This window comes from Nematolebias whitei, chromosome 2 (assembly GCF_014905685.2).
Source record: "Nematolebias whitei isolate Nwh7 chromosome 2, NemWhi1, whole genome shotgun sequence".
Classification (NCBI taxonomy): domain Eukaryota; kingdom Metazoa; phylum Chordata; class Actinopteri; order Cyprinodontiformes; family Rivulidae; genus Nematolebias; species Nematolebias whitei.
The window spans coordinates 29,835,161-29,854,001 of record NC_056499.1 but is presented as its reverse complement, the minus strand read 5'-3'; the positions used below and the strand labels follow the sequence as shown (position 1 = coordinate 29,854,001).

At 41.1% G+C, this 18,841-nt stretch overlaps 1 protein-coding gene across 1 annotated transcript in view; it reads left to right on the top strand.

Annotated features, from left to right (window-relative positions):
* Window positions 1–18,841, top strand: part of itfg1 (integrin alpha FG-GAP repeat containing 1) — a 224,802-nt gene that overhangs the window by 146,873 nt on the left and 59,088 nt on the right. Inside the window, exons 13-14 of the mRNA XM_037691250.1 lie at window positions 9,260–9,303; window positions 13,959–14,037. Of these exons, the coding sequence (XP_037547178.1) occupies window positions 9,260–9,303; window positions 13,959–14,037 (123 nt within the window). The remainder of the gene's footprint in view (window positions 1–9,259; window positions 9,304–13,958; window positions 14,038–18,841) is intronic.

The following is an 18,841-nucleotide window of genomic DNA, read 5'->3' as shown; positions in this document are numbered from 1 at the left end:
GAGGAAGAGGGAAACTTATATTGGCAACAAACTACATCTGTTCCCCACAGAAAGTTTTGAGGGCTATTCCACGGATCTTGTTCCAGCCATAGAGGAGCTGTTATGTACTTGTTTTATTCTGTCTGCCGAGGTTTGAAGTACAGATAAATGGTAAATAGTAATTGGACTGTACTTATATAACGCCTTTCTATCTTATCAAGATACTCAAAGCACTTTATACTACAATACGTGCCCTCAATTACTCATTCATACAGCACTCTTACTAGATCTCTACAAAGAATAATCAGCGTTTTATCACATTCATACACTGCTGGGACACACATCAGAGGCAATGAGGTGTTCAGTGTCTTGCCCAGGGACACTTCAGCATGTGACTGCAGGTGGAATCAAACCCTCAACTCTTGCATTGGAGGACGACTGCTCTAACCAAAGCAGGCTCGCAGATGAAGCTGGTAGTTCGGGTTCCTTCTCTGTCTTAAGTACGACAACCCTACCCTGAGTCATGTACTTTGTAGAGTTCCAGTGTGCCCATTGAGATGTGAAGACCTTTGGTACTGATTCTGTCAGTATCTGACCTTTCTTTATTTATTTGTGTTTGTTTTTTTTTTGTTTGTTTGTTTTTTTTTACTTTCTGCATTCATATTCTCTTTGTCACATTTATTTCACCTTATAGTGTGTTTTCAGTATTACAGACTAATTTGCTACTGTCACATACAATATTTGTGTGTGTGCATGTGTATGTTTGTATAAAGAGTAAAAAGTGAAATATTGTGAAACAAGTTAATGCAGGTCTGATTTAGCTTTATAGCATCAGTGCTTTAGGGCAAAATACTTTAAAAATTGTCCCATTCTGCACATTCTTCACATCATATCAGTACAAATTTGGCTTGATCCACATTTTTTGTTTCCCAAAAACCTTTTGAATTGGATATCGACGCAATGTTTCTTATAGGTCAAACCTACTTGAAAGTGACTCAATGTGTTTAGTTTTAGTTGTTCTTTTATTTATACGAGTCGAAGTGATAAGTCTCTCTTCACCTTCTATTTTTCGTCCACTAGTGTGTTTGTAATCTGTTCTCTTTCTATTTTGTTTAAAACGTTTTCCTTCACTTTGTTCTAGCTTTAAACGCTGCACAGATAAGGAATAGAATCATAAAAGGATCCTGGATGTTGGTCATTTAATCTAGTTATTCAGCAGCGTCTCTTAAAGTCTTAAAATACCTTCTCTTTACAAAGAGTCATATCGCTAAAGGGGAAAATAGTGAAACATTTTTATACCTCAAATTATGTTTCTTTAATTTTGGCAGAGGAAATAATGGATTGTGCCATGAGGTCATGACACTGTGATTTTGAGTCAGTTTTCCCGTGACCCAAGTTATCTTTCCTTTCCTTTTCAAATGAGCTGCACTTCAGACAAACGATCCCTCTCTGTTATCGACTGACACAGTGTGCATGCACTGTGCTGCACACAGGGATGAAAGTCGCCTGACCCTTAACGGCTTGAAGTTCAAACAAGTGATGAATAAGCCAGTCTTTATGATTTATTGATTGTTGTGTCCTTCATAGATGATGATGATGGGTTGATCCAGTGTTCAGCTCAGAGCTGATGAGCAGTGTAAGTACTTAACTGGTTGTTTCTGACCACATTCAAACCAGAGGTCAGAATCCCACTCAGCTTTTCAAAAACGTTAATTTTTATAGAACCAAACTCTGTCATGACTCTTCTAAAAAAATGGTCTTTCTCTATAGTAAAACTGTCAATAAGAGGCAGGAGGTCCCCTTGAATAGGTCTCAGTGTTTGCTAATAGTCTATTTTCAGTGCAAGCTGGGCTTAATATCCTTGAATTAAAAGATATTTAGCTTTTTTTTTTTTTTTCCTAATTAAACCTGAGTTTTCTGGAGTATGATCAGCGAGCATTGCAAAACATAATCTTGAAAGATGTTAAATGACAACAAAATTAGATTGTGTCCAAGAAAAAGGAGTATATTTACCTGATGAAATAATTTGATGCTTCTTTTTTTTAATCGTATCTCTATTTACTAAAATATTACATTGTCAAACAGTAGTTACTGTAATGTGCATGATGGTCGGTGAGGGTCAACATCTACATGTGTTATCTTTAATGGAAGCTCCATCTGATTCTTGCTTCCAGCATATTCTTAATAAGCTTGTGAACTTCAAAGCAGCCAATTTGCTTTTACAACACGTAACAATTTTCTTTTAAATCAAAGCCTTGGGGAAAAAAAATGTCTTGTTTATTCCCACAGAGTGACGACAGAGGAGATACCATGTAAAAGGATCAGAGCTCAGTAAAATGGAGCAGTGGTATATACAGTGATTTAACCCTACCTCATTTGCATACTACATTAGTATAATGTGTTACAGTTTGTTTTGGAGTTGGATCAAGTTTAAAAATGGCAGAGGGAGGGACACTCTTCACTTTTGTAACATGATAAGAGAGCGTATTTCGACACGAGTGCTTTGAATTCATAAAACTGATTTTTCAGCTGCCTGAGAAGTTTATGGACTCAGAAAGCAATTTCAGTTTTTATCTTTATTTTTTGTCTCCTCAAGGTGATTGTGATTGAAAGAGTTTAAGGTGGACACTGCACTATAATGCTAACAACGAAACCAAGAGTAAGAATATGCTGCTGTGCAATTGTCTAAATGGACCCAAACACAGGCAGGTGGGAAACATGTTTGATAGCAAAACTTTAATTGTTATAGCAGAATGGACAGGTTCCCAAAGAAGGTCATGTTGTACACAACAACTATAGTGAACAGGAATCAACAAAATAATCTGATAGAATTGAGAAAACGAGAGAATTGTGTAATTGAAAGGGTGATTACTGAGTGAAAACAGGCACGCTGATTGACAGATGAAAGACAGGAGTTTGTAGAGTTGGAAACCACAGACATCAGAGGATTTTTTTTTAGCTAGGCTAGTATCCATCCATCTATTATGTTTACCCACTTCCTTTTTGAGACGCGGGGTCACATGTCGGTCCCAGCAGTTCTTCCTTCGATTTTATCCTCGAATGGCGCTCCTATTGAGTTTGTCGATTCCTACAAATGTTTGGGTATCTTGGTCGACTCACATCTCTCTTTTAAGTGTAGCAGTATGAAAATATACCTGGTTAGAGAAACGTCACTTCCTGGTAAACGAGGTAGGCGGAGTATAAAAGGAGGTGGTGATGCTTATTCTGGCACCTGTTTTTCCTCCTGCTCCCACTACGTGGCTTGCAACCTGTGGGGTTTGGTTGTGGCTGAGCAGCTGATCGTGTTGTGTGTGATGTTATGGCCTTTGTGGGGTGAACACCAAGCTTGCTGCTTTCTTCCTCCTCCTCCTGTGCTGTCTGCATATGTGTGTGTCAGCAGGTCCTTTGCTGAGGTTGGGACCACTGCTCTTCTGTCTCTACGGAAGATCACTGTTTTGTCTCCACTGAGGTTACAACTGTTGTCTCTATGGAAGATTACTGGTGTTCTGGCTCTGTGAAGGACCACTGCTGTTTGGGTTCTCCAGATCATTGTACTTAATTGTCCTCAGATGCCTGTGGCTGCTTCACTGGACTTCTCCTCCACGAATTGTTTGGGACGCGGTCCCTGAGCACTCATGTCAGTGGCGTGGGTAATTGGCCACACACCTGGGTCTGGACTACAACTTTTAAAATGAGTATTTGATGGTTAAAGTTCTATTGTGTTCTTTAAATAGTTTTCTCCTTATTTTGTTTGTTCACTGTCCATTTACTTTGTAAACTGTAGTGTATAATTTAGATATTTAGTTGGGCTGGCAATTTATTTTTTGGTAAGTTATTTGGTGCATTTGTAATTTGTGTTTCATTTTCTTTTTGATTAGACAGTTTGTTTGTTGCCCTTTTTATTAATTTTGTTTTCTTTTCCAGTTGCTGGGGTCTGTGCTGGTTTGGCCTTCTTCTGGTAACCTCAGCTCCTGGGTTTTTTTGTTCCTTTCTTTTTTTCATAGGATTTTAAGGAAGTATTTAAAGTATTTAAAAAAAAAAGTATTTATAAATAAAAATGGAAATTAATAAACTTTTCTAATTTTGCAAGCCTGTCTCAGATGTCACAAGTATTTTTGTAAGATCTACGACCCGGTGTGCCTTGTAAATCACATAATTTTAATGAGATCCATTTGGTACCACCACATAAGCTCCACGTGGAAAACTTGGTAAGGAAACTAAAAGTTAAATTGGGTTTCTTTTTCAGAAATGGATCCTGTTTAACCCTGAATGCTAGGAAACACCTTGTAACTGTGACTTTCCTTCCCTCCATTGACTATGGTGACATTATTTATTTGCTCTTACAAGCTCTCTGCAGATGCTGGATGCTGCCAATCATGGTGTACTAAGATTCATAACTGGCTGTAATTGCCATACCCACCATTGTATCTTGTATTCACTGGTTAACTGGTCATCATTAACATCACATAGACTCTCTCACTGGTACATTTTCATCTTTAAATCACTTCTTGGTCTGCTGCCTTCATACGTCTCCTCCTACATGTCTCTGCGTGAGTGCAGCTACAGTGTGCGCTCTCAGTACATTATTACCTGCAGTGTTCCCTCAGTGAGGACTGAACTAGGCAAAGGGTCTTCTCCTGCTCCGCTCCTGTTTCCTGGAATATCTTGCAAAAAGATCTGAAGCTTTCGACCTTGTCCTCTCTAAGTGGCTTCAAATATTAAGTTTCTGGCAAAAATCAATGCAGACATGTTCTTGTTTTTAGTTTTCTACATCGCCTTATAATCTAGCAGTTTTTTGTTTCATTTTTTAATACCATTTACTTTCACTTGTTCTTCTCAAATTGTATGCTTTCTTTATGATTGTCTATTGTTGTTTTTTATGTCTACTGTTGTCATCACTCTGTCTGAATCAGGTTTCTCTTGTTATTGAGTCCCCGAGGTTCATTGGGATTAACCTGTATGAATAAAGTTTGAATGAATGTTCCCATGTCCAGCAGTCACTGTGTGAGAGGTGGAGGACACCCTGGACAGGTTGCAAGTCCATCACAGCTAAGGTAGTTCATAAAGAAATAAAACTACTCTGAACAATGAAACTTAAGGTCTCCTTCACGGTGAATAACAACCTCACTGTAGTGTTGGAAAATTAGCCAGAACATGGATGGTCTTTGCAGGATCTTGGCACGGTCTTCAGGTGTGCAGTAAGACAGCATTGGTCTCTCTCTTACACATGATGAAGCGTGATAGGTCAGTAATGGTTTTGAGCATGAGCAAAACTTACCTAGCGAGGTTGTGGTGATTTATTTTTGTCATAGTATTTTATTGGGATCCTGCATAGAGTATACGAGAGTGCCTATGCTTCAACCAAGATACTGAAATGCGCAAGAGCAGGTGGTTCTAGGGAGTTGTCAAGTTGAGACACTCAAAACCATGATGAAACACACTTTTCTAATATCATGAATGGGTCTTTTGATTTCAATTATTTGGCTGTCAGCGAATTTGTGATAAAAGGTTATGGATGTTTTTATTGTTATGGCTGAGAACATTCTTCCCCTATTTGACATTTCATTTGTGCACAAGAGCAAACTAAGCTTTATTTATTTATTGTCATTTTGAACTTCTTTTTGCACATACTGTATTTTATTCAGTTGAATTCCTAACAAGGCTGTTCTTATTTACATATTGTTTGACTGTCTTCATGGATTTGAAACATTTAGACTAATTATTTCTTGTCAAAGCTGCTAAAATGCATCATGGGGTCCTTCATGATGCCACCTGCATCATGAAGGACCCCACCCACCCAGCACACACACTTTTTGCCCCACTCCCCTCAGGAAGGAGGTTAAGGAGCATTAAGTGTAGAACCACTAGACTGAGGAACAGCTTCTACCCTGAGGCTGTTAGACTCATGAATCTCTAACTAGAATAATCACTGTAAAAAACCATATCATGTTGCTGCTGATCTGTTTCATGTTGCTGCTGATCTGTTTCAATGTTGATGTGTTCATGCGTGCACATCTGCTCACAGACTCATGTTCATGTTTGTGGTGATGTTCAATGTTTTATGTTATGAGTGCTTAGTGTATATTTAGTTGATGTTTTTCTTAGTTCATATCTTAGATGTTACTGTTTTTCTTATACATTTTATTGTTGGATGTAACTGGGACCCTGTGTACATAATTTCGCTCCACCACATGTACCACATGAGGTGCGAATGACAATAAAGAAACTCTGACTCTCTGACTCTGACTCTGAAAATCCTCTCAAAGACTATATTGTTTAAAAACAACTACTTGGGTTAAAGGTAATGATGTGCCGTAATGCATGTACTCCATGAATAACAAGTCATCATATCATCCCTGTGTATGGAGGGGACTTGTGGTATAGTTTTATGAAGTTTTATAGTTTTCTGACTGTGGCACCTGGTGCTTTTCAAAGTGATATAGTCTCACTATCTGTCCTTTAGTTGTTTTTTTGTTTGTTTATAAGTGAAACACAACTGCACATCTAAAAAATTATGTGAAAATCTTTCAAGGTAAACGCATAGACCTCAAAGTGTTAGAACAACATCATGGTGCACAATTCAACAAACAGGAAGTCAGATCGTAGATAACAGTTTTATTGTGGTGACTTGTGACAAATTAAAAGATGAGAAACTCGTTTCCTGATTGTGACAGACTTGACTTCTGTACTCAACTATCTTGTATTTTCAAACTCTACTCTTATCACACAGATTTGCTTTCACTAATTAGTACTTGCACTGATTATCTGGAAAGAGGAGGCATGGAAACAAATTGTTTAGAAAAGGGGATTTGAAGGAAGGAAGGATGGATGAGTGGTTATCACATCACAGGGATAAATGCTCCATAGCCTGAAGTTTTTTTCTTCCATATTAAATGATGAGGCTGCCACATTTTCCATCCATCCATTATCTTTACCCACTTTATTCCTTTTTGTGTTGCGGGGGTCACTGGCGCCTATGTCCAGCTATCACTGTGTGAGAGGCAGGGTACATCCTGCACAGGTTGCAAGTCCATCACAGGGCCACATAGAGATACACGAGACAATCAACAACTCACTCTCTCACATTTTCCAAACAGTAAATTATGGTTGAATTGCAGCAAAATTGAAAAACCCTTTTGTGAAACCCGTGTTAAGCTATTCATGATCATGATACCAATAGTCCTCACCGAGTAGATTCTCCCTGCTTTTTGTCTGCATCCTCCGCTACATCCTAGAAGATAACATCATGCAAGCATGAAGGATATCTCATCTATATTAGGTTGTTTTACGTTTTTTGCTATAAAGCCCTCAAAAACCTAGCTCCATCTTATATTACAGGTCTTATTGTTCCATATTTTCCTAACAGAGTACTTTGCTCTCAGACTGCAGGCTTACTTGCGGTTCCTAGAGTTTCCAAAAGCAGAATGGGAGGAAGATCTTTCAGTTATCAGGCTCCTCTCTTATTGACCCAACTTCCAGTTTCTGTCTGTGCAGTTGACACATTGTCCAGTTTTAAGACTGGGCTTAAGACTTTCCTTTTTGATGAATCCTTTAGTTAGGGTTGGCTTGTTATGTTGCTATAGGCTTAAACTACTGAAGGACAAATTGACTTTATTTCCTTAAATGAATTGTTAAAATTGAATATTTTTCATTTGATATTTTTTCTATCTTAACATGTGATTCTTGACCTGCCATTGTGTATCTGTTCCTACCAAACCCAGCCGGTCGAAGCAGATGCCTGCTTGTCTTGAACCTGGTTCTGCTAAAGGTTTCTTCCTCATGAGGGAGTTTTTCCTTTCCACTGTTGCCTTATTATTGTTCAAAATGAGAGTCTGCAATGAAGTTAGACTCAAAGCAGTCTGCTCCTCATAATGTTATTAACTCGTTTTTTATGTATATGAATATTTCTGTTCAGTGCTTTGAGATGACTTCTGTTGTGACATGGCGGCGCTATATAAATAAACTGAACTGAATTGAATTGAAATTGTTTCCATGACCTTGTCACGATCTCGGGAAATGTGCCATGCATATAGGAGGCTTTGAGTAGAGGAGTAGAGTAGGAAGTACATTCTATCATCTTGAGAGGATACAGGTGAAGAGGTTTTCTGTGCAGAACCTCAACATTCGCCCTGCTTCCTTCATCGCAATACAATTTGAATTAAAGCATCAAAGGTTGGTCATTGCACCTGTTTGGTGAGAGCATAGCACAATCCTATTGGCACGAGTTGGGATGCAGTGCACACAGCTGCACTGCCGCAAGTGAAGCACTACCAGTGTAGTGTGGGCGTGAAGGAGCTATAACCCAGGCATGAGGCCAGCATGTCCAGTACCGCTTCAAATTCTCAGCAACTAAACCATGTTGGCGTATGCAAGCCCTGCATCACATCATCGCTATGCAGTCACAACAACCCACCCCCAAACTCCACCAAGGACCTCATTACACTAGTACCATAATAATAAATCTTCACATTGTTACAGTTTTGTGCATGCTCAAAAACCATACATGACCTATCACAGCCCAACATGCTCGATCATGTGTAGTGGGGAGCCCACTGCATTTTTAATATGCATCTGAAGATCTCACTAAAACCCTGTAAAGACCGCCCACGTTCTGTCTTTTTTTTTTTTTACATTATAGTCTGGCTTTTATCCAGTGTGAATGATACCTAATTAAAATTATTTTGACTATAAGTAAACTTTACATGTTTCTTTAAGGAGATGTTTTCTCTGGCAGTGCCTGGAGTTTGTTTTTTGTTTAATGCAGCACTGTGTCCAACCTGATAAACACAATTAGGTTTTAGCTTGACTCCGTCAACCGAATCAAAGCATCCGCAGACCCTGGACCTTATTATATGCTAATAAAGTCACTTCTCTAATAACTGATTTACAATTCAGTGGACTTTGTTCTTGCTTCGCTTGTATACTCAAATAAATACTCTCATAGAGCACACATTCATGTTATTGGTTTGCACATTATTTTTTATGTATTTTAACCTCTGATTTCTTTCTGTCTTGTCCACATTCACATATAAGGCAAGACTGATATTATATTCAGTTTAATATTGTGTAAATATGACAGTATTTGGGTAGAGTTTGAACATATTTAATGTTTATTTCTCTGGTGAAGATTGTCATCACTGTAAGAAAATCAGTCTGTTTGATGCACTAATCTTTTCAGAACAGCAGCGGTACAGAATTCACTTTTTTCCACAACAGACGTGTTTGTGTGAACGAGAAAGATGTCTAACTCTGACAATCTGTGTGTCATCCTCTTCCTCAGTGCTCAGCGGCCTCTGCTCCAACGACTGCCCTGAAGATGTCAAGGTAAGAAATATGTCTTTATGTTTCTAAACATACCATAAAAACCTATTTCTTTGTTACATTATGTTTGCAACAACTGATTTTCAAGTTCAAGTAGGATTTATTATCATTCGCATCACATGTGGTACATGAGGTGGAACGAAATTGTGTACACGGGATCCCAGTTACATCCAACAATAGCCAAAATATAAATAGTAAAAAGAAACAGTAATAAGGATCTAAGATATAAACTAAGAATACGCTAAACACTAATAATGCAAAACAATACACTGAACAACAACAGCACGAACATGAGTCTGTGTGAGTAGATGAGTATGAATGAATACAGCAGCATGAAATAATCAGCAGCATGAGATCAGCATCATGAAATAATCAGCAGTGTGGATAATCGGCAGCATGAGATCAGCATCATGAAATAATCAGCAGTGTGGATAATCAGTAGCATGAGATCAGCAAACTGAATATTTTTAAAGATGTTGCTTGCGTGTTGGTTTAACATTGGCATGCTTTGGATTCATTTAATTTATTCCATTTTTTAAAGGTTAAAACAAAGTAGGATTTATTGCATAAAATTAATCTGATTGTTTCCAGCCTGGTAATTTGTAGATAATTTGGTTCTGACCAGTTTCTGGTTCTCTGCTGGACTATTGTTATTTTACACTGGAAAGTCTGTGGGAATTGCATCATTTTGTAGAGTATGTTCAGAATGCTGGAAGAAGTGCCCTTGCTCTATCACTTATTGATGGAAAGCAAAAGGAAAAGAAGAAGCAACCCTTATCAACAAGTATCACTTTTTGTAAATGCCATAGAGGATTATGTTTGTCTGTAGACTCACTTGAGTGTTTTCTCATTTTAATGCTGGCTAACTGGTTGAGTGAACTCCATTAGAAACGCAAAGTGAGTGTTGCAGACATTTACATTTTTACAAACAGCCCCTTTAGATCCTCACCAGAAAATTTCAGGGCTGCAGTGCACGTATGAAAGCATCTTAAGACGTCACCTCTCCTGAGAACAGAGTGTACGGTTTTTAGCCAGGCCTGTGTTCTGACATCCTGCTGTTTTTTGCAATTCCTACCTTTTCATTGATTTTTCAGTAAATTATTGATGAAAAGTAGCCTGCTCTTTTCTGCTGGCTACTCCTGACACCTACCAGTGCTGTCATAACTGTTTATACTCAATATTTATTACATAAATCAAACATTGTTCTGTTTACCACCACCACAACAACAACCAAAACAAATCATTGAGTTTTGTTTATTACCAGGATGTCTGTTTGGCCTTGAAAACTATGGACTGGTCTGGAATAAGTACGGAAACAAAAGCAAACTATATAAATAATTGTATTAAATTGCTAAAGAAGCAATATTTTTCACAATAAATTTATATAAAAGATGTACATATTTACTACGATGTCTCCTTCTGGTTCATCTACATCATCTACATCTGAGTTGTAACATTTTACTAAAAACTCAGAGGCACATGTAGACTCAAACGGCTTCACGTGTCATTAGTGCGCATGTCTCAGACAAGAGACAGTTTCATACTAAGGATTAGGTTACGTTTCTGTCCTCAGCTCCTTCACAGGTTCATGTGTTGAACAAGACTGTGAACCCCAAGTTACTTTCAAAAGCTGCATCTTCCTGGCAGCAGTGTGTGAACGTGAAGCTCATTATAAAAAACAAAGTTTTCAAAAGTATGATACAACTACAGACCATTTCCCATTTCACTGTTGCATATATGCAGTTCATCAGTGCTAAGTAAGCCCACACAAAGTTCTAAAGCACTTTAAAATCCTAATATATTAGGAAGATATTTAATGGTCCTAAAACACTGAAGAGTTGCTCAAAGTATGATGCTCAGAAGAAACCCGGAAAGAAATGTTTCTGAAGGTTTTTGAAGAGTCTAAAAAATAATCCTGTGAAGCATAAGGCAAGATTTGGAAAAACCTAGAATTGATTTTAAAATCAGTTTTTTCAGCTGAACAATGAAACAGTTAGCTCTTAAAAGGCCAAGTCTAATAAGACAGTGAACAGAAGGCTTAAAATGACTAGATTAATGTTTACAGCATTTTGAGTTAAAGCCACACCTTTTTTGGGATGTGTTTCAGGGATTTTGAAACAAGGATAGACTGCTGGGGGAGGTTGTTTTTTTTAAGTTGTTGATAAATCATGTATTATGAGTAACCTGTCGTGAAGGTTCCTTGTGCTGGAGTGCTGCTACTGCAGGATTGGAAAGTATTAAAGGACAGACAAAATCAGGAAAATACATAAACATCTTTTTGTGAACTCAAACAAACAGTTTCATCAAAAAAAGTCTGGGTAATTATCAGCGTTTGAGCCATATTTGGACTAAAATACATTATTAGAACATTATCAAAAATGATCAGCAACGAATGTTTTGTTATTCAAACTCCAAATCTTGAGGGTTTACCTTGGATTTGATGTTTGAAGGACACTAACAGCTTTGATCTCTGCTGGGCTTGGGCTGAAATTCTCATGACTTCTACGTGTTCTTAAGTTTCCCTCTGAATCCAGTATGATTGTACTTCAAGGTCTAAAATACGTTATGTTCACATTCACATGAAAAAAAACACATGGTGAAATGGGAAAACGCTGATTAGTTTGTTAAATAAGAACCAGACGAGCATCAATGCATCTTTAAAACATTTAAGTAACACAACGTACAAAAGGAAATTAATCTGATACCAAATTAGTGTTTTGTTTCTCAGTGGCTATTCAATTTATAAGAAAAATCACTACTGTGACTTTACTGCACTGCCTAGCCAAAAAAAAGTTGCCACCTGGATTTAACTAAGCAAATAGGTACGAGCCTTCTATTGACTGCATGGGTGATTATCTTTCAGCTGGCAACAAGTTATTTAACTCCAACTGGTGCAATGAGTTGCTTCTCATTTCTTAAACAACCATGTTGAAAGACACATCGCGTGATCGTGGAAAAGATGTCAGTCTGTTTGAGAAGGGTCAAATCATTGGCATGCATCAAGCAGAGAAAACATCTAAGGAGATTGCAGAAACTACTAAAATTGGGTTAAGAACTGGCCAACGCATTATTAAAACTGGAAGGATAGTGGGGACCCATCGTCTTCCAGGAAGAAATGTGGCCGGAAAAAAATCCTGAATGATCGTGATCGGCGGTCACTTAAATGTTTGGTGAAATCAAATAGAAGAAAAACAACATTAGCACTCAGGGCTATGTTTAATAGTTAAAGTAAGAGCCTTTCTACACGCACAATGTGAATGGTACAAAAGGGATTGGGACTGAACATCTGTGTAGCCTTAAGAAAACCACTAATCAGTGAGGCTAACTGGAAAAAAGCTTCAATTTGCTAGGGAGCATAAAGATTGGACTCTGGAGCAATGGAAGAAGGTCATGTGGTCTGATGAGTCCAGATTGACCCTGTTCCAGAGTGATGGGTGCATCAGGGTAAGAAGAGAGGCAGGTGAAGTGATGCTCCCATCATGCCTAGTGTCTAGTCATCAATGAAAGATCTTGGTGAACAATTAATGCAACACTGGATGGAAATAGATCTTGTGACATTGTAGAAGCTTATTGAAACAATGCCACAGTGAATGCACGATGTAATCAAAGATAAAGGCGGTCCAACAAAATATTAGTGTGTGACCATTTTTTTTGGTGGCGACTTTTTTTTTTTGTCAGGCAGTGTATACATGAATGTTATGCATAAAAAATGTTGAGGCTTGTTTTGTTTTAAATTTTCCTACACCTCCTCTCTCATTTTAGCTTAAAAGCACTTGATTTATGAAATACTCAGCTGTGAGCACATTTTGTTTAATATGAGAGCACTAATGGCTAATTATCGCATGTAGGTGGACTGAAGATGAAATTACCAGGGAACAAAAACAGCCAGTGGTTTTACTCCTCATACAACCTTTCACTTGTGGAAAGTCCTTTGCAAAACACATCAGCTTTGACTTCAACAAGAGGCTGCCGGTTGTTTTGCTTCTCTGTCTGTCTCCTCTTCCACCCGCTTGTTGTCTAAGTGAAGATTATGACGAATGCAGTAGACGAGTGGTGCTTGCGGCTGTTTCAACTCTTTTCCTCTCCCATCTATCAGTTTGCGCTGTCTTTCCATTTCACTCTCCCAACCTCTTCCTTCTTAGTCACACCTCTCCTTTTCCTTCATGTGTTCAGCGCACTAGTCTGCTCCTCAGAGTTTTCATCTCTTTTCTTGTTTTTTTTTATTTTTTTTATCTCATTTCCATTCCACTCTCACCCAACTCTCGCGTGTCACAGCATAAAGGACCAAGTCTCATTGCCGTGCGACTGCATGTGTAACAGGCTCATTATTAGCTGATGCAAAGTGAAGGGTAACTCGACAGGTCTCCTCATCCCCTGTCATCCTTTCATAATGAGGAGATGAGACCAGAGTAAGGCACACACCCACACGGACACATAAACATGCAAACGTCACTCTCATTGAGGCTCAGGCGAATTCAAGCCAGCTTGGTCAGACCGTCACTAAATGTGGAAATAAAACTAGAAAACTTCAGGATCATTGATTTGCATCGTTGGTGTCTTGTCCTTCACCCTCACTGATGGACAGTTGATAAGAAAAATATATGTTAAAAAAATCTTGTTTTGTATTCATTTGTCTGCATGTGTGTGTGTGTTTCCAGCCTTTTGGTGTGAATCAGCCCGGTCCCTACGTTATGTACACCACAGTGGACTCTAATGGCTACCTGAAAAACGCCTCAGGTAAGCACTTTCTGCTCTTTGCATTGGCAGCTTTCAGTGTGAATGCTAAACTGCCCCTCTACGTTTGCCAAAGGAACATTAGCTATCTGAAAACGGCACTGTTTGTGCTTTTTTTATATATTCGGACAGCCTTATTGATGACCTAACCTTCTAAACAAAAATTTATGTGCTTAGCTTGTCCAAAGACGAGAGGTCTTGTTTGAGAGGGTTCTGAGAAAATAACAAATGAGAGAAAGTGGTACATATTGATTTTTATTTGCTGCTTTCCCCTTACATAAATAAGAAAAGGGGATTTAGAGGAGACAGCTTTTAAAGTCAAAGTTACATGTTTTAGTAGGAAATTGTGTGTTTATTCTTTTTACTGTGCCCATTGAAAATCTAGGTCTTTAATACGTTCTGACTCCACCAACACATCCTGTGTCATCACTCTTATATTTTTAAAACAAGAAAGTTCAGTAATATGCAAAAGAAAATGTTTATGGTTTTACTTATTTGACAATTTGTCTAGTTTCTGTAGATGTTGAGATATTTAGGTTTTGTTTTATTGTTTTGTTTTGTTTGGTTTTTTTTTTTGGTTGGAGGGAGTTTTCCAGAAAACCAGCTTTTTGAGAAAAATGTTATCAAATATTTTAATAGTGTGAAAATTTATGAAGCATTCACACTATTGTGATCCAATTTTCTTCTGTACATTTCCACAATTTCTGTGCTATTTCATCAAATCATATATCAAAATGTTCAGCTCGTTCAGGAGAAGGGTGCTGTGACTTTTGGTATCGGTGCAACTTTAGCTTTTTGAAATATTTAGCCTTTTCTGCTACTTTTTTTTTCTCATAGAAAATGAACTGAACTCATTTTTACATCCTTCATATCTTTAGATCTGTTTACAACTAGGGATGCACCGAGCCACTTTTTTTACTTCCGATCCGATCCCGATACCTAAATATCAGCCGATGCCGATCCCGTTCCGATATCATGATCATCATTGATTTTATATGAGGCTGTAATAATCTCCTCTCAAGTACAATTTGTACAAATATATGCATGTATGTCCAAAAAGGCAACTTGACGTATTATTAAAGTTGGATAAGTTTTAAAGTTAGATTTAAATTCTGCTAACACAAAACATGTTGTTTTTTTTATTCCTATCTTTAAACTGGATATTAAAGTGATTAATTTAAGTCATTGTTTAAAGTTATTTTATTATTTATTTTAAATAAGGGGCATATATAAGATTTTTCTTCTTTCTGCACTCTTTTCATTCAATGTTTTATTTTTGATGAATTTGTTTTTTTCTTTTAAATTAATGAACAAAAATGAATAAAATAAAATAAAATGTTAAATGGCTTTAAACATCTGCTAAGTTCATGGCATAAACCAACAGACGTGTTCCTGTTTTTAGCATTTTACATCACTTTATAATGTAGCTGTTTTTGTTTGGTTTACACACACACACACATATATATATATATATCCATCCATTTTCTTCCGCTTATCCGGGGTTGGGTCGCGGGGGTAGCAGCCTAAGTAGGGAGGCCCAGACTTCCCTCTCCCCAGCCACTTGAGCCAGCTCTTCCGGGGGAATCCCGAGGCGTTCCCAGGCCTGCCGAGAAACATAGTCCCTCCAGCGTGTCCTGGGTCTTCCTCTGGGCCTCCTTCCGGTGGGACGTGTCCGGAACACCTCACCAGGGAGGCGTCCAGAAGGCATCCTAAACAGATGCCCAAGCCACCTCAACTGGCTCCTCTCGACGTGGAGAAGCAGCGGCTCTACTCCGAGTCCCTCCCGGATGATCGAGCTTCTCACCCTGTCTCTAAGGGAGAGCCCAGACACCCTGCGGAGAAAACTCATTTCGGCCGCTTGTATCCGAGATCTCATTCTTTCGGTCACAACCCAAAGCTCGTGACCATAGATGAGGGTGGGAACGTAGATCGATCGGTAAATTGAGAGCTTCGCCTTTTGACTCAGCTCTCTCTTCACCACGACAGACCTGTACAGCACCCGCTTCACTGCAGACGCTGCACCTATCCGCCTATCGATCTCACGCTCCATTTTTCCCTCATTCGTGAACAAGACCCCAAGATACTTGGATCCTCCACTTGGGGTAGGACCTCCTTCCTGACCCGGAGAGGGCACTCTACCCTTTTCCGGCTCAAGACCATGGCCTCGGATTTGGAAGAACTGATCTTCATCCCGGCCGCATCGCATTCGGCTGCGAACCGCTCCAGCGAAAGCTGTAGATCACGATCTGATGAAGCCAATAAGACCACATCATCTGCAAAAAGCAGAGACGCAATCCTAAGGCCACCAAAACGGATCCCCTCAACACCTTGGCTGCGCCTAGAAATTCTGTCCATAAAAGTTATGAACAGAATCGGTGACAAAGGGCAACCTTGGCGGAGTCCAACTCTCACCGGGAACAAGCCCGACTTACTGCCGGCGATGCGGACCAGGCTCTGACACAGGTCATACAGGGACCTTACAGCCCGTATCAAAGGGCCCGGTACCCCATACTCCCAGAGTACCCCCCACAGGGCCCCCCGAGGAACGCGGTCGAACGCCTTCTCTAAGTCCACAAAGCACATGTAGACTGGTTGGGCAAACTCCCACGCACCCTCCAGGACCCTGCTGAGTGTAGAGCTGGTCCAGTGTTCCACGGCCAGGACGAAAACCGCACTGTTCCTCCTGAATCCGAGGTTCGACTATCCGACGGACCCTCCTCTCCAGAACCCCCGAATAGACCTTACCAGGGAGGCTTAAGAGCGTGATTCCCCTGTAGTTGGAACACACTCTACGGTCCCCCTTTTTGAATAGGGGGACCACCACCCCGGTCTGCCAATCCAGGGGAACTTCCCCCCAATGTCCACGCAATATTGCAGAGTCGCGTAAGCCAACACAACCCTAGAACATCCAGAGCCCTAAGGAACTCTGGACGGATCTCATCCACCCCTGGGGCCCTGCCACCGAGGAGCTTTTTAACCACCTCAGTGACCTCAGCACCAGAGATTGGAGGGCCCGACCCAGAGTCCCCAGGCTCTGCTTCCTCAGTGGAAGACGTGCCGGTGGGATTGAGGAGGTCTTCAAAGTATTCCGCCCACCGACCCACAACATCCCGAGTTGAGGTCAGCAGCGCACCACTCCCACTATAAACAGTGTTGGTGGCGTACCGCTTTCCCCCCCTGAGATGCCGGATGGTGGACCAGAGTCGTCTCGAAGCCGTGCGGAAGTCGTTCTCCATGGCCTCTCCGAACTCCTCCCATGCCCGAGTTTTTGCCTCAGCAACCACCCGAGCCGCATGTCGCTTGGACTGCCGGTACCCATCAGCTGCTTCCGGGGTCCCACAGGCCAAAAAGGCCCGATAGGACTCCTTCTTCAGCCTGATAGCATCCCTCACTGACGGTGTCCACCATCGGGTTCGAGGGTTGCCGCCGCGACAGGCACCGACAACCTTGCGGCCGCAGCTCTGGTAAGCCGCCTCGACAATAAAGGCACGAAACATGGTCCACTCAGACTCAATGTCCCCCACCTCCCTCGGAACATGTTCAAAGTTCTCCCGGAGGTGGGAGTTGAAACTCCGTCTCACAGAAGACTCTGCCAGACGTTCCCAGCAAACCCTCACAATACGTTTGGGTCTGCCAGGTCTGACCGGCATCCTCCCCCACCATCGGAGCCAACTCACCACCAGGTAGTGATCAGTTGACAGCTCCGCCCCTCTCTTCACCCGAGTGTCCAAGACATGTGGCCGCAGATCAGATGAGACGATGACAAAGTCGATCATCGAACTGCGGCCTAGGGTGTCCTGGTGCCAAGAGCACATATGGACACACTTATGCTTGAACAAGGTGTTCGTTATTGACAATCCATGACGAGCACAGAAGTCCAACGACAGAACACCACTCTGGTTCAGATCAGGGGGGCCGTTCCTCTCAACCACACCCCTCCAGGTCTCACTGTCATTGCCCACATGAGCATTGAAGTCCCCCAGCAGAACAAGGGAGTCCCCAGAAGGTGCACTTTCCAGTACCCCCTCCAAGGACTCCAGAAAGGGTGGATAATCTGAACTGCCGTTTGGTGCATAAGCACAAACGACAGTCAGAACCCGTCCCCCCACACGTAGGCGGAGGGAGGCCACCCTCTCATTCACCGGGGTGAACCCCAATACACAGGCACCAAGTTGGGGGGGCAATAAGTGCGCCCGCGCCTGCTCGGCACCTCTCACCAGGGGCAACTCTAGAGTGGAAGAGTGTCCAGCCCCTCTCAAGGAAACTGGTTCCAGAGCCCGAGCCATGCGTAGAGGTGAGTCCGACTATTTCTAGCCGGAACCTCTCAGCCTCACACACCAGCTCAGGCTCCTTCCCCACCAGTGAGGTGACATTCCACATCCCAATAGCCAGCTTCTGTAGCCGAGGATCAGACCGCCAGGGTCCCCGCCCTCGGCCACCACCCATCCCACATTGCACCCGACCCCTTTGGCCCTTCCCACAGGTGGTGAGCCCATGGGAAGGGGGACCCACGTCTCCTCTTCGGGCTGTGCCCGGCCGAGCTCCATGGGTAAAAGCCCGGCCACCAGGCGCTCGCCCGCGTGCCCCACCTCCAGGCCTGGCTCCAGAGTGGGGCCCCGGTGACCCACGTCCGGGCAAGGGAACACTAGGTCCATTTGTGTTTCTCATCATTGGGGTCTTTGGGCTGCACTTTGTCTGGTCCCTCACCTAGGACCTGTCTGCCATGAATGGTTCACAAATAAACGTATGCAGGTGTTGGAATGGAATATATATATATATATATATATATATATATATATATATATAT